The sequence below is a fragment of the Micropterus dolomieu genome, linkage group LG17 (assembly GCF_021292245.1).
Source record: "Micropterus dolomieu isolate WLL.071019.BEF.003 ecotype Adirondacks linkage group LG17, ASM2129224v1, whole genome shotgun sequence".
NCBI classification, from domain to species: Eukaryota; Metazoa; Chordata; class Actinopteri; order Centrarchiformes; family Centrarchidae; genus Micropterus; species Micropterus dolomieu.
The window spans coordinates 15,216,282-15,231,281 of record NC_060166.1 but is presented as its reverse complement, the minus strand read 5'-3'; the positions used below and the strand labels follow the sequence as shown (position 1 = coordinate 15,231,281).

The 15,000-nt window shown below is 40.2% G+C and overlaps 2 protein-coding genes and 1 long non-coding RNA gene across 5 annotated transcripts in view; 1 reads left to right on the top strand and 2 right to left on the bottom strand.

Annotated features, from left to right (window-relative positions):
• slc37a4a (solute carrier family 37 member 4a) overlaps positions 1-5,705 on the bottom strand; it is a 6,734-nt gene extending 1,029 nt beyond the window's left edge. Inside the window, exons 1-7 of one of the 2 annotated variants that reach the window (XM_046072985.1) lie at positions 4,590-5,705; positions 3,710-4,376; positions 3,066-3,298; positions 1,324-1,567; positions 714-872; positions 519-604; positions 1-102 (exon numbers count right to left, since the gene is read on the bottom strand). The exon at positions 1-102 is cut by the window's left edge and continues 12 nt beyond it. In XM_046072985.1, coding sequence (XP_045928941.1) covers positions 1-102; positions 519-604; positions 714-872; positions 1,324-1,567; positions 3,066-3,298; positions 3,710-3,857 — 972 coding nt within the window. In that variant the 5' untranslated portion in view covers positions 3,858-4,376; positions 4,590-5,705. The remainder of the gene's footprint in view (positions 103-518; positions 605-713; positions 873-1,323; positions 1,568-3,065; positions 3,299-3,709; positions 4,377-4,589) is intronic. The other variant, XM_046072986.1, reaches the window with a different exon arrangement.
• On the top strand, positions 5,289-12,406 carry cfap45 (cilia and flagella associated protein 45). The gene is made up of 12 exons (XM_046072984.1): positions 5,289-5,471; positions 5,628-5,735; positions 7,470-7,576; positions 9,638-9,782; positions 9,881-10,051; positions 10,190-10,368; positions 10,644-10,773; positions 10,908-11,054; positions 11,249-11,362; positions 11,535-11,728; positions 11,921-12,145; positions 12,244-12,406. The coding sequence occupies exons 1-12, from the start codon at positions 5,469-5,471 to the stop codon at positions 12,353-12,355; spliced, it is 1,635 nt and encodes a 544-aa protein (XP_045928940.1). The 5' UTR covers positions 5,289-5,468; the 3' UTR covers positions 12,356-12,406.
• A 134-nt stretch (positions 12,407-12,540) lies between these two features.
• On the bottom strand, positions 12,541-14,990 carry LOC123985464. Of its 2 annotated transcripts, XR_006828669.1 has the most exons (3): positions 14,519-14,982; positions 14,338-14,413; positions 12,541-14,203 (listed from the first exon to the last, which is right to left on the bottom strand). It is a non-coding gene; the product is annotated as an uncharacterized LOC123985464 (long non-coding RNA). The 2 variants fall into 2 exon arrangements; XR_006828668.1 differs by having other exon boundaries at positions 14,338-14,990.
• Positions 14,991-15,000: the final 10 nt, after the last annotated feature.

Genomic DNA, 15,000 nt, shown 5'->3' with positions numbered 1-15,000 from the left:
AGGAGTAACTGTGACTCTGAACAGGTACATGGACACAGACATTCCAGCCATCATCCAGATCAGGACGAAATGCCGGGGGTTGCCATATATTCTCATGCCTTGCTGTACAAAATAAGGAAATATATAAAGACACGTTGGGATTACTGGCTATACACACAAACCAAAAAGCAGATACAATTGATCCGTCATCTGAGAATTGGAATCTGCTAAGCGTGTTAGTGAGCTGCCCCTAACATTTTTACCCTCTATAGACACTGAACATGTCACCCTTTTCACAGGCAAAGTCCCTCTCTGTGCTAATCAGTGACACATGTATGACCTTATTATTAATTGTGTATTTGTAGAAGACAAACGCAAACTGAGCTGCTTTTAGAATGTCTACATCATTTCCCAAATAAAAAAAAAACACGTGGGCTGAGGAAGGATGATTCTGCCATATTGTGGGAAACATTTGTAATCAAAGCTGTATGACAATAACTATTTAAAATCATTCAGATGTGTACTACATGCAAACTCACTTTGGCCACAGCCTTGTCAGAGAGGAAACCTGCTGCGAGACTGCCCAACAGACCTCCAACCTCCAGGGCACTCATGTATGAGCTACCTATGTATAAGAATATAGTGATTGACAAGAAAAAAACAAGGTACAAGGTAAACTTCACTCTTAACATATTTCCCAACAGAAATCGGAGGCGACTACCCCTCTTCCGTACCCATGAGTGTAGACTGGCCCTTGTCCTGAATGAGAAACAGCTGGCCCCAGTCGGTGCAGGCCGTCTTCACCCCGAACACCACCAGGTAGGACACAGAGAGCAGCCATAGGTAGGGTGACAGCAGGAACTCTGACAGGGTGCTTTCGTCACTGGAGGATCCTGAACAGGAAGCAGACTTAACACTGAATATTGTCTGCCAATCCAGTGTTTTTACATGCCCTGAATGTATCTGAAATGTAACATAACCGAAGCGGGGAAGGGAAAAACCTCTGCTTCTACTGAGACTAATGCATGAAACATCTCTTCACCACACATACTGCACTCTGACTTTGCCTGTGCATGAGCTCACACAGCGCATGTGAGAGCCACACTGGGTACATAGTTCAAGTCAGTGACCTTTAGCCACAACACATGCTGTATGAAAACACACACACACACACACACACACACACACACACATCTGGACAATTCACAGCTGTGTGTTCACTGACTTTTGCTTAAATATACTAATTCAGTTACTGTCAGAGAAAGTAGTGGCTAAAAATGCGTTTCAGATTGTTACTAAAACTGAAGAATTATTATAAATCATTCAGTAAAAGGTCAGTCTCACCTCCTTTGCTCTTCTTGGCTCCTGCCTCTATATTGGGCAGCCCCACCTCCTTAGGCTCATTCTTGATGATTACCAGACAGACAAATGAGAATGCCACACAAATCATTCCAGATACCGACAGTATCGTCCTCCAACTGTAACTGTCGGCCAGCACCGTGGCAATAATGGGGCCCAAGCTGCCAGCCAGATTCATGCTGCAGGATAGAACTGCCCACCATGTCCCAAACTGAGAGGGTTCAAACCACTGAGAAGATAAAATAAATGACATGAAATCATGACAGGAGTTGACAGGAAGTGTCATTATCTTTTATTCAATATACAAGAGGGATGCAATGATTGAACCAGTGCAGTGTTTGGAATTGACAGCAGGTAATAACTGAATGACATTTTGCACGATGTGAACTGCTACACCCCAAACAAGAGAGGGAGGAACTTTTCACTCATACTGTACAATATTATCTGAGGTTATAAGTGTTAAATTCATAATAAATAACATCTAAGGATGTTTCTTTCTTATCATTTACTTTGATTAGTGCTTATTTAGTCATTAGTATTGAATGTTATTGAGAATAATGTCCCAATAATCCAATTTTTAAAGATTTAAATCCATCCATTCTTGCTCTCAACATTAGTACTCATGATTATTACTACTATTTATTTATTACACACAGTCACATAGTGTAGTATACTGTACATATTTCCACACTCCTATTTTTATTTTCATATTTCTATATTTTCTATTTAATATATATTAATATTATTATTTCTTTATTTCTTTAATGCCTTGTTTAACAACGTGACCAACTGTAAAATAGATTTCCCCTCGGGGATCAATAAAGTATTTCTGATTCTGAATTTGTAAACAAGTTCTCAGTGGCTTTAAAGAGAGGTATGTCTGGGAGCATCTAGCGACATTGTTCAAAAATATGAACCAGTTCCACCAACAAATGTTCGTTGGTCTTTGGTTCCACGGGTGTGTCTTGACACAAAATGTAATAATCATGTTATTGGTGAAGTTCTTTCTGTAGAATACCTGGCCCTATATAAAAGAAAGATTTGGTCAAGGAATACTGAATTATTTCTACAAAAATATGCTTCTTTAATCAAACATGTAACTTCTAATAATTGCCTATTTTGTAAAGCCAACATTGGGTGAGCCTTTCTTTGTGTCAATCTTTGTTTGATTGATTGTGCTCAAAAATCTTTGATTCAAGATTTTAACACTGCAATAGTTTATTGAGTACACTATAAAGAACAACAACTATCAATTTTATGAGACACCCTCTGTATTTGAGGCTTTTGAAGATGAAAGGGCCACACAGGGAGAGGGCCATTTTTTTCATTTCATTAAAGCGGTGGAACATGTAAATCGAGTTGTGTTTAGATTGTGAATCGCATTTATTTTTTCTTGAGTTGTGCATTGTGGAACAAATAAAAATCAAAATTTGATTAAAATGACATGTTCCTTCAGAGTCATAGAGAAGGATATATACTTTTATCTCTTGGTTTATTATTTTGTTACTGTTTTTTAATATTATATAGATAGATTTTAATAGTCATTTGTATTTTATTTGTGTGAATTTAACCTGCACTAGTAAACAAAACTAAAAAAACTCCTGGTTAATTATAAGGTGTATTATGTATTTGTTCTTTACGACACAGGAAAGAAAAACAAAAATACATGGCTTGAATCTGATGTCACTGTATTGCTTCACTGATATACTGGCATGTGGCTCAGGTACCTTACGCAGAACTCTGCCGCAGGGAGGCCAGCCGAGGCCCTGGCCCAAGCCGTTAAGGAACCACAGGGCAGAGAAGACAGTGACAGTGGAGGACCAGGAGAAGACCACGTTGACACCTCCCACCATGCACAGGCCAATAGAGAAGAGCCAGCGGGCACTGATCTGGTCTGAAAGCACGCCACTGATGAACTTACTGATAGCGTAGGCCAAAGACTGACTGCTGGTGATCATGCCTGAACAAAGGGAGGGCAGGAGAAGAGGTGTGTACACATGGCAGATAAAACTGAGAGCAAGAATGGTCCTAAATCTCTCGGACACACAGTTCTCTGCAAAGTACACAGCTAATATGTAATGCATAGAAACATGCCTGTAATCTAAATCTGAAGTATACCAAGAAACTGTATATCAGGATGAGTAAGTGTAACAGCAGGTATGAAAGTAATGCTTATGATGTTGACATTTTAGGGGGAAATAATTCATCCAGCTTTGTATTTTTACAATTTTCAAGTTTAAAAGTTATGACTTTTGGAGGAAGGCATAAACTTCCCGTAACAAAAGTGCTTTAACAGCATTAACTATTACATTCCTTATTACAGGACTAGCAAAACATCAAGCATAAAGTCATTGCAAAATGAGTCGCATACCCAGGTCATCCTTATCCATCTTAATTTCTTGCATTAGAGAAGGCATCACAAAGGAGAAAGTCTTTCTGTTAAAGTAGTACAGTGTGTAGCCTACAAACATGGCCAGAAATATAGTGCCTCTGTAGTATCCATAACTTGCTGTAGCCATGGCTGCAGATTTAGTCCTTTAAAAAAATTGCAGAAACTGGAAGAAAAAAGTGCAAATCCAGAGGAGGGAGAAAGCTCCTGCTGTTTGAGAGACTTCTGCTGCCCCTGACAGTGAACTTTGCCTCAGGTTTCTCCGTACAGAAGCAGCTGCTTACATGTGGAGAGGTGCTTGCAATCAGTAGGGGAGGTTAATGGTCAACTTCTCTTCCCTGAAGTTGATTTAATCTGGGTTGTTGTTATCATGTGCTGGACGCCAGAGGGGTTGGAAAAGGAATTCAATCAGTCTGTGACATCAACACTGTATTTCTGTTGTTTTCTTCAGACATCGATGTATAAAAAGGGGTCTTCTATTTGAACAGTGACGATGACGTTATTTTCATCTGTTGCTGTCTATGTGAGGATGTTATGAAAAGAGTCCTCAGACTGGTCCGGTTAATGATTTACTGGGGAATCCAATAGTCACTGCAGAGGCTCCTTTCCAAGAGGGGGGAGTGTGAACTGTTCCCCAACAGCAAAACATCTATTAGACAGAAAGAGTGCCAAAATAAGTACAAAGTTGCAAAACAGATTACACACTCACTGTGGGTTGTTAGCAAGTGAATCTGAATAATGCATGACTATTTACACACAGTATGAATAAAAAGCTCATCTAGCTCAATTAAGTCCCAGTAAAGCTAAAATGTGAGGCATGTTCATTCTCTTTAAGTCTTTAGTGGAAGCAGGACACAGATACCTGTGCATGTCCAGCTCCTCTTGTCTGTGTAGGAAGGTTATCCACCCCAAAGATGTTTGCGTGTTATGACTTTTTCCTAAAATAACATCTCAGTTTTCATTGTACACCGGAGCCTGTCAAGTATGTGAAGTTTCCGCATCATGTGGCTCAACAGGCGCCGCCCAGCCACGAAGGCTACCCACACAACACTGTGTTTTAGCAACTAGGATGTTGTTCATCGTAATTGAGACAGGTCATTGTAAAATAAATAAGAAACATGCATGTTTAACCGACAAAATATTAATTTAACCTGTAATTTATAATAACAGTAATAACAGTCGTTCGTGTTAAGTGAAAGATCACATTTCTGTCCATTTTTCATTGCTGTAGCCTATACAAAGATGTAGGCCTACTGTTTGGCTTTTATGATGTCTGCATTTAGAATTGTTGCAAGCTATTTTCCAGAACATTTTTAACATATTAAGCTTTCAAACAGTGGTGGGTACATGTCACCAGCGTCCAGTGTAAATGTCACCTTTGTGCATGTGCACATTAAGAAAAGTCAAACGGTTACAGCTGAGGATGATTCGTTGTTTTCCATTTTGCACAGAAACTCCCACATAAGTACAACTCATAACGCATAATGTCTGTCTCCGACACTTGCAGCAGCTTGGTAGCTACCTCCTCCTTTCAGCCCTGCATATGCTCCCATGGCAACAGACAACAAACATTTCCACATTTTCAACGGATGGCCAGAAACTGTCATGTTTACGAGCAAGCTACATTTATAACAAAACATTTATCTCGTATTATCTTTGACATTTCTTAACAACAAACTACAAACGTTAGAGCGACACGTTCATTCTGCGTTGACCTGGACACCAATAATAATCGAGGACCATGGTGAGTTTTAAGACAGGTTAAAGCAGCGTCATGCAACTTTTCATTTAACGTTATCTGCCAGTTGTCAAAGGTGTTTAATTTTAGCAATTGAGTCCGCTAATCAGTCGTAATTAATGGAGAACGCGGTCATCTATTCACACATGTTAATCCCTGTAGAGACTGGGATCCAGCTCCACAAACTCATGGAGCAGCTCTCATACCCGCCGGTACCGCACGCGGGCCCCCACCTCTCAGGTGGACGAAACCCTGTTTGGGAGCCAAAAGGTGAGTGTAGTACATATCATAGTCCAATCGAAACATGACATTGCTGTTAAGTGTGCTTTTTTACATTTCTAATGGCATGGCTAATGTTACCAGGCCTGTGGCATCAGTTTATGGCTATGGTGTGAAATGCAAAACCGTGGTCAAGCCAGCCGCCGTCTGATTTCTGTTGCGCCTAAAGCAGTGTTATTATGGTAAGGACGAGGTGCGAGTGAGCCGAAGTTCCTGAAAGATTCATACGCGTTTTTTTGTGATCGTCTTAGTGATTATATGAACACAAATATATACAACAGAAATATAATAATATTACTAATAACAATAATGATAATAGTTGTATAATTTATTATTTATTATTAATGCAAATACAAAATGTACTTTTTCTTTTTTTATTTCGTGAACATAATTTATATGAAATTTGACCTTTCCCCAGCGTAATTCCTCAGCAGTTAGTTCAGCGTTGTCATGGCTTCTCCTTCCTAGAGTCCTCTACTATCACTGGTACAAATATCATAAGGTTTTACGGTACCACCTATGAGATATTGCACTCTAAAAACCCCAACAGTAAAATATAAACATGTTAACATTTTCTGTGAACTTTGACCATTCACCAAAACAGTTCCTTAATAGGTTTCGTATCTTCTGCTTCATACTGTCCGCTACTATCACTGGTACATATATCAGAGCATTTTACTGTACTAACCTGGAGAAATTACACTCTAAAAACCCCTCCAACAGTGAAAATTAAACAGACAATAAACATTTCTGTGAACTTTGACCTTTCACCCAAACAGTTCCTTAATAGGTGACATCATCGTTGTCATATCTAGTGTCCGCTACTATCACTGGTACATATATCACAACATTTTACTGTAGCAATTTGGAGAAATTACACTCTAAAAAAGGTCAAAGTTCACAGAAATGTTAACTGTCTGTTTAATTTTTCTAAAAATGCATCCAACAGCAAAATGTATACAGACATAACATTTTCTTGAACTTTGACCAAAACAGTTTCTTAATAGGTGACATCACCACTGACATATCATGCCATTCTTAATGTTGTCTACTATTACTGGTACATAAATCCTAACATTTTACTGTAACAACTTGGAGATATTATACTCTAAAAAAGGTCAAAGTTCACAGAAATGTTAACTGTCTTGTATGTTAACTTTTCCTCTTGAAGGGGTTTTTAGAATGTAATTTCTCCAATTTGGTACAGTAAAATGTTATATCTGTACCAGTGATAGTAGAGGACACTAGTAAGGAGAAACCATGACAATGCTGAACTATCTGCTGAGGAATTACGCTGGTGAAAGGTCAAATTTCATATAAATTATGTTCACAAAATAACAAAGAAAAGGTACCTTTTGTATTTGCATCAATAACAAATAATAATAAATTATACTTCTATTATCATTATTGTTATTAGTAATATTATTATATTTCTGCTGTATGTATTTGTGTTCATATAATCACTAAGAGCGTCACAAAAAAAAACGCGTATGTATCTTTCAGGACCTTCGGCTCACTCGCACCTCCTCCTTACCATAATAACACTGCTTTAGGCGCAACAGAAATCAGACGGCGGCTGGCCTGACCACGGTAGTGCATTTGGCGGTTCGCGTTACCGCAGTGTTTTAAACATCTGTTTTAGAGTTTGATGTGTTGCAAGGGTGGAGAAATCACAATTTATATGTGGGGTTGTATGGTGCTAACTCTGTCCACATATCATCACAGTCGGACAAACATGTAAACTCAACCTCCAAGGCCAAGAATCAGTCCCAGAAGAACCAGGGTGGAGAGGCTGTTCAAATCATCACCAAAGACCTCATTCGCAATCTGAGGTAACGTTAGGCTAACACATACATAGGAGAGACCGGGTATGGTTGTAACGTGGGGAGAGTTGTAACAACACTAATTCCACCAATTAAAGATAAGATAGGAGTTACATGATCATATCATTTTTTACCTACTTCCTCCCCCATCAGGCGTGGTGTTTGTCAAGGCTGGAAACAGGTACATTCAGAATATATAGTGGAAAAAAAAAAAAACTGATTTTGAGGTAAAGTACATTTTTTGACCAAGACTATATTTTGTTTCGTATGTATACTAATGTTACTGCAGATAAAATTGTTTATCTTACATTAGATTGAAATGTAGTTTCAACATGTGATGCATTTTTTCCTTTCTAATTTCAAACCACTATGCTAATACAGCTAGCTAAACAATGGCTTACAGGGGTGGGGTGGGTTGTATCACTTCTTTATAAAGTGTTACAACCATCTCCTATAAATTAAACTAGGGACTTTCTTGATTTTAACATTTTACAGAGTACCCTTTGCAGTCAGGGCCCACCAAGCCTGCACTCCTGGGTTACCACATTCATTAGTCAGCACTGTGACCAGTACTCCCCATTCACATGTTGGCGTGTGTATTGGCACTCGATATTTTCCGTACTACGTCTCCGCCAGTGAATAGGGCAGAGAAGTGCACAGGCAGCTTGTGAGAAATCCCGGTACCAAAGAGTGCCAAAGAGTAAAATATAGACGTGCTGGTACTGCGTACCGGTGAGTACCGGTGTTCTGTCGATTTATGCTACCTATCGAAATGTGCTACTTAGGGGTTCTGCGCATGCGTATGACCCACAAGCGTGGTTTGTTTCCACGCCCATAAATCTGTCCAACCTTGCTGTTGGGAATGCCATCGAGAAAGTGGCTGATCGTCAGTAACATCAAAAAAAAAACAACAAATCATTATTAGTCTATCAGAATCATAAACTGTATATAAAAACATCAGAATACACTACCCCTGATATCTTAAATAAAGATGGCATAATATAGTATTTCAACATGCTCCCCATCTCCTTACAGTACACATGGAGTGAGTAGTGGTGCAATATAAAATGATTCTGTGGTGGGAGCATTATTTGATAGGGGATATTAGATATCAGAATACACTACCCCTGAAATGATGTTATAATAAAAAAACAGAATATGTCATAATACTGTGAGAGTTATAACTTTATGGGATTGGAAAAGGGAACACACAAGGTAGCATTTTTCGACAGGGCAGAGCGACTCGATAGACTCTGCTGTCGATTTGCGCTACGGTAGCATTTTTCGACAAAGCGGCATAGATCGTCAGAACACCGGCCCACCTTAAGCACTGACTCTGATTTAGACTATACACAAATTGACACACACCACCTTTTTGTTAGAACTAAGGATGTACAAAGATGTTCTTTAATTAAGTACATTGTAGTAGGTATACTGTTAAGTAATTTTATTTTATAGGCTAGATAAATTTACATACACATACATGCGCATGAGTCATCAGACATAGTCTGTTACAGTAAGAGAGAAAAATTATTCTTTTATTTCACTGTAATTGTTTTTGAAGCATATCATATAGTGTGGCATCTATTTTTAATTATTTTGTCTTACACAACCTACCCTGGTATTGGGGTAGGATGTAACAAGGGAACACAATGCATTTGACATCAACTCTCAAAGTCTTTGATGTTGTACAGAATTTAATTGGTGACATTTGTAGTGAACAAATGTGGGTACTTTGTATAAAAGTTTGAGAATTCTAGCTACAAAATTCAGCAAAGTTATAGTTGCTGGAGCAAAAAGTGTAACAACCATACCTGGTCTCCCCTACAAAGCATGATGCATATTTTGATAGATGAAAATTTAAGTAGCTTCAAAATAATACAAAGCAAACTTGAAAAGCTGAGCAAGTATACTTAGCCTACTTTATAATCAGTCTCCATAATTCAGAGGTATAGCACATCAGATAAAAAATGAATGTCACAATATTGTAAAGGTGATTACTATTCAGTGATTATGCAGCGCTGAAACCTATAGAGCACACATTCAAACCACCTCCTGTCATTATGCCAGGATCCCATTTAAGGATCCTTCAGGACGATCCATCATCCTACCATCAGATGAGTTTGAGCGGATCACCTTAGCATCTCGGGTTGTCACCAAAGAGGAGAGGGAGGCCTTGAAAGAGGCTTATCAGAGGAAGAAAGAAGAGGAAATCGTAAGGAACATGAAAAACATCAATCTAAATTGTCCTTGAACTTGTAGATTTTACAATGACACAATAATCACTCTTTTTTTGATATACCCTACATCCAGAAAGCTGTAGAGGAAAGAAAGCATCAAATCTATGAAGCAGATGTGTCCCGTAAGGAGAACCAGCCACTGACTGAGTTGGAGCTAGAGTCCCTGGAGCGTGAGCAGCACTTGGTGGAGCAGGCCAACGCCTTAAGGATGGAGCAAGAGGATGAGATCAAAATGCTCAACCAGGTAGTAAGCAGCTATTGAGCACTGAAGTGTAAACATGTGCCTGAAAGTAAACCCCCGTCAATCACTGGCAGCACTGCAGACTTTCTTGTATGATTTTCATCGATACATCAATACTTCTGCGCATGTGTGTGTTCTCAGCTGATTCTAGATGTTCAGTGTCAAGCCACACGTGACGCCCAGATCCAGGAGAAGAAACAGATCCAGCGGGAGTTGTCAGAGGAGGAGAAGCGTCTGGATGCCATGATGGAGGTGGAACGGCGCAAGGCCCTGGAGACAATGGAGCTAATTGATGAGCTATACAAACAACAGAGGATCAGGTGAAGAGAGCGCTACTGGAAATAGACACACAATCATTCATGTGTCGATTTATGCATTAGTGAAGATGGAAAAAATGCACTTACTAACCTGATTGCATCTTTTTGTAAGTAGGGAAAAATGTTTGCTCTTAATTCACTTGACCCACCCCACACCTCCTACATCATTCTAATAAGATTCCTTTTCATATCATCAGGCTACTGGTGGGCAGTAAAGGCAAAGCCCTTCCAGTGTAACGTAGTTATCTCGTGTGTGTTGTGTTTGTGTAATATTCCAGTGGAATGCAGCAAATTCACAGCCAGATCCAGCAACATCTTGAGGAGAAGCAAGTGGAGGAGGAAATGAAAGAGCAAGAGAGACAGCAGATACGAGAGAAGCAGGAGAAAATGAACCTGGAAGACCTCAAGGTGTGGCGACAATGCAACACTACAAATTACAACAGTCATAGAGTCACGTACATGCTCCAAGGGATATGCAACCACTTGTGCGGTACACTTGCACTGGGGGTCTGTTTCTTCTGTGACTGGTTGTCTTCTTCCAGGCCCTGGAGAAGAAGAGGGAGGAGCAACAGCATCTGCAGGAGGAGATCATGCGTATCAATGCTGAGACCATGCGAGCCAAGGAGCAGAGGAAAGAGGAGGAGAAGCTGGCTGACATGAGAGATGTGGAATACATCCGAATCAAACTGGTCAGATGAAGACAATTAGCTCTGTAGACAATCAGCAGCAAATACTATTAAGCAAACAGTAATCCAGGGACAGTTCATACCCATAAAGTTCAGTTAAATAACTCTGTCTCCTACATATAAGAATAATAATAATATTGTTTTCTTTTCCAAGTGTTTTTTATTCTTCATATATTGACATTTCATGGCATCTGCAGCAGCGGGAGGCAGAACATGAAGCGGAGCAGAGACGAATCAAGAAGGAGAAGGAGTTGGAGATTGCCAGACTGAGGGCCAGGCAAGAAAAAGCAAAAGACTACAAGGCTGAACAGGTCAGGAATAAAAGCACCAGCTGACCACCGCCATAAAGGTTGTGCCTGCTGAATTAAACCCTATTACAGATAAAATACTTTAATTACACTTTTAAGGTACTTACCTTCCATACAGATTTGTGGAAATTAAAGCATTCAGTATGTACAAATTTTGTGTCTGTGCATTTGGAAGGATGAGCTCCGTGCTCGGAGGAACCAAGAAATCACAGACAGAGAATGGAGGAGAAAAGAGAGAGAGCTGGGTTTAAAGAAAGCGCAGAAGGAAGCGATGCTGAGAAAAGCTCGATTGGAGCAGGTTCAGTGCAAGGAGCATTTCCTGTCGATCGAGGCTGGCCGGGAGAAGGCAGAGTTTGAGAGGGTGCTGAAGTAAGACACTCCATGTAATTGTGACAGTACCTTCTGATTCAGTGAAAGTAGACCTACAGAGGGAGGGTTTAATCAGTGTAGTATAAATGCACCAAGTATTCAGGCATTAACATGCATTTCCATTTATTCATACCATTTCACACATTCAACCATATCATTTTCATTAATATTAGTCTTCCTTCCTCCACACAGGGTGCAACAGGAAGCGATCATCAGACAGAAGGAGGAGGAGGAGAAGCAGCGTCAGAAAGCGCACAGTCAAGCAGAGGCTATCCGAAATCAGGTGAAGGAACGTGAGCTCTCAGCCATAGCAAAGCGCAGAGAGATCTTCAAGGAGGCTGATCGGTTGGTCGAGGAAGCACGGCAGAGACGCATGCGCCTTGATGAGATCAAAGAGAAGAAGCTGATGGAGCTCAAGTAAGGATTAACGACATGACTGCCCCATATGGAAATACAAGCTCTATTCTGAGTGTGTATATTAACTGAATAAACCTCATGTGTTTGTTAATGTGCAGGGCTACAGGACTCCCTGAAATATACTGCAGTGAAGTGGAAAGGAAGGCTTTAAATGGTTTAAAGTCATCAGATTTTACAGGGCCTCCCAGAAGAACACGTTTCAAGGAGTAATGCAACTTCAACATATATAACATACTAATAAAGATTTCTCTTGCACTTTCATTATTGTTTTATAAGCTTTTGATCACTGGCATGTACACGTTTTATTAATTTATTGTGATTTAGGTTGGCTCTTTGTGTGCAAGCATATTGCAAAAACAAAACAATAAAAAAAACTAACTCCACAGGACACTGGGTACAATTTTATGTTTTTATTTAGGCTAGTATTTCCCTTTCAGTTTAGTCATATTCTTCCACTTATTAATGACAGATCCCCTGCATTACTAATATGCATGACAACAGAAAGGAATTCAACTTATGTTAGAGTTAGGATGACACTTTACACACAGCTTAAAGCGTGTAAGGAAGTTAAGTACATCAACGTAAATACAGGCTCTTATTTCAGACCATTCTTGACAAAGAACTGGATGTACTGAGACCTAATTTCTTCATCATAACCATCAATACACATAACCTACAGGAGTGTTTATGGATCTAATCAAGCTGTCAAGTAGGACACCAAAGATTCCACCGGCCTGTCTTTTTCTGCCTCCTTGTTTGTTCTTGCCGCCAAGCATTAACCAAGGAGGAAACAGGACAGGAGAGTAGGTGGAGGACAAGTGGGTGGGGTCTCCATTTAAAAGTTTTCAATTCATCATGTTCACATCTATACGGGTGGGGGGGGGGGGGGGGGGGGGGGGGGGGGGGGGTAATGGTGACCAAGGGAAACACCAAAAAACACCTGGCATACACAGACCTCAGCACGAGGAGTAAATGCACACACACGGTACGGTTAAGGGCCCTGGGGTCTGTTAGCCGTGGTCCCGTCCTTGCACATACACAGATACAGTCTCACACAAGCACTGTACACGTCACAAGAGGTCACCTAAATACATGGAGCCAATGACGGAGAGCTAACATCTAGGAGGGTGAATTGGACAGCCCAGTACAGGCTGAGAGAGGGGGGGGGGGTTAAAATTCTTATTTAGACCATTGGGTCACACTCACTCGCACACACACACACACACACACACACACACACATCCTTATTCACACAGTGACATACATCTGTATGCATTTTAAACTCCATAAAGCTACACGCTTGTGCAGAATATACTATCATCACTTAGTGTTGCTAACTATAGCCATTGAAATGGCAATATATGTTCAAATATTATATGTAACTTTTTTTTCCCTCAGAATATACAATGATGAAATGCATTATACAGACAAACGAGACAATTTAAGCTGTTCACATGTTCAGTACATCAAAAGTAAGAGCTTCTCTACATTAATTTCTTCACGAGTGCAAAATCCAATGCTCCTCCACCTACTTCAAAGGTTCATTGCTGAGCTTTAGCAAGTCCACTTCTGCACAAACCATAAAACCAATAAACAAAACAAAACATGACAACATTAACAAACACAAAGAAATATCTAAATAAGTAGTCATAAATATGGAATGTGAAAAACAAACAAACATACATGTGGTCCAATTTCTTTTCAAACAATACAAATAAAAGTCCTTCAATGCAGTTAAATGTTTTCTCTTGTAACAGACAACATAATAAAAAAATAGTACTCAAAGGAGAGTGGGCTGTTGCTTGCTTGTGGCCCCTGTTGTGAGTAGAAGACCATGGGAAGCTGGTGAGGAACACAAAGAGAGAAAGACAAATGGAAGGAAGTTGTGTCAAGTTGTGATGGTGGTTGGGGTTGAGTTGTTGGGTGTTCACATGCCATAACCGAAGCTGGGCTGTGGTGGCTGGCCGTAGCCTGGTGCTGCTGTGTAGCCGTAGCCATATGGCTGCTGAGGAGGCACAGCCACGTTGGGCCCTGCTGTGAGCATGAGTTGGGGTGTGCCTGCAACAGAATCAGAGTAGTTAAGAGTATGGCTTTGGTCATATTGTCAAAAATATTCTCTATATTCCTTTAAATGACCTCAAAACTGGTGAAGACTGGATGACAGCAATGCTATTATCATCCTTGTGCCGTACCGTAAACAATGGGTTGAGACTCCGTAGCCTGCTCCTCCTGTTTCCTCAGAGATTCAGAGGCTTCGAGTTTGTCCACCTGTGGAAAACACAACAGCAGCGACGGTATCAGACATCAGTTACACTGTAGCCGATGGGGCTCTTGAAGAGCAAGGGCTGAGACGCTGAGTTTGTAAAGACTGACCTCTGGGTTTTTTCACTGGCTGACGGATGGGACCATTCCTGACAGGCAAAGATGAATACAGTCCAGATTTAAATAAAAACAGGCTGCAGGAGGCAGGCCTTGCTAGTATGTTGGAGGCCCTCTAGAAGGCAAAAGGAGTACCTACATCTAGAGAGCTGCTTACTATTCTATCAAGCTTAGCTACACAAAGATGTCCACTTCTTTGTGGAAAGTATTAGGGATTAGGACGGGAGACAAAGACAAACAGCTACTGGGCAATAATGGTCCCACCATCCAGCCACCCAAATCATCTACTACAACATGTTGGAGTATGTAGAGAACCAACCCCTGACCAGTATAAATAAGATGAGATATAACTTTATTAATCCCCTGTAGGGGAAATTTCAGTTGAACTACAAACACGAAGGAAGTAAATAGACTTACTAAGACCAACATTTATGTTTTTAACGCCCATTAGTTAGTTTGCCCATCTCTTAACATAA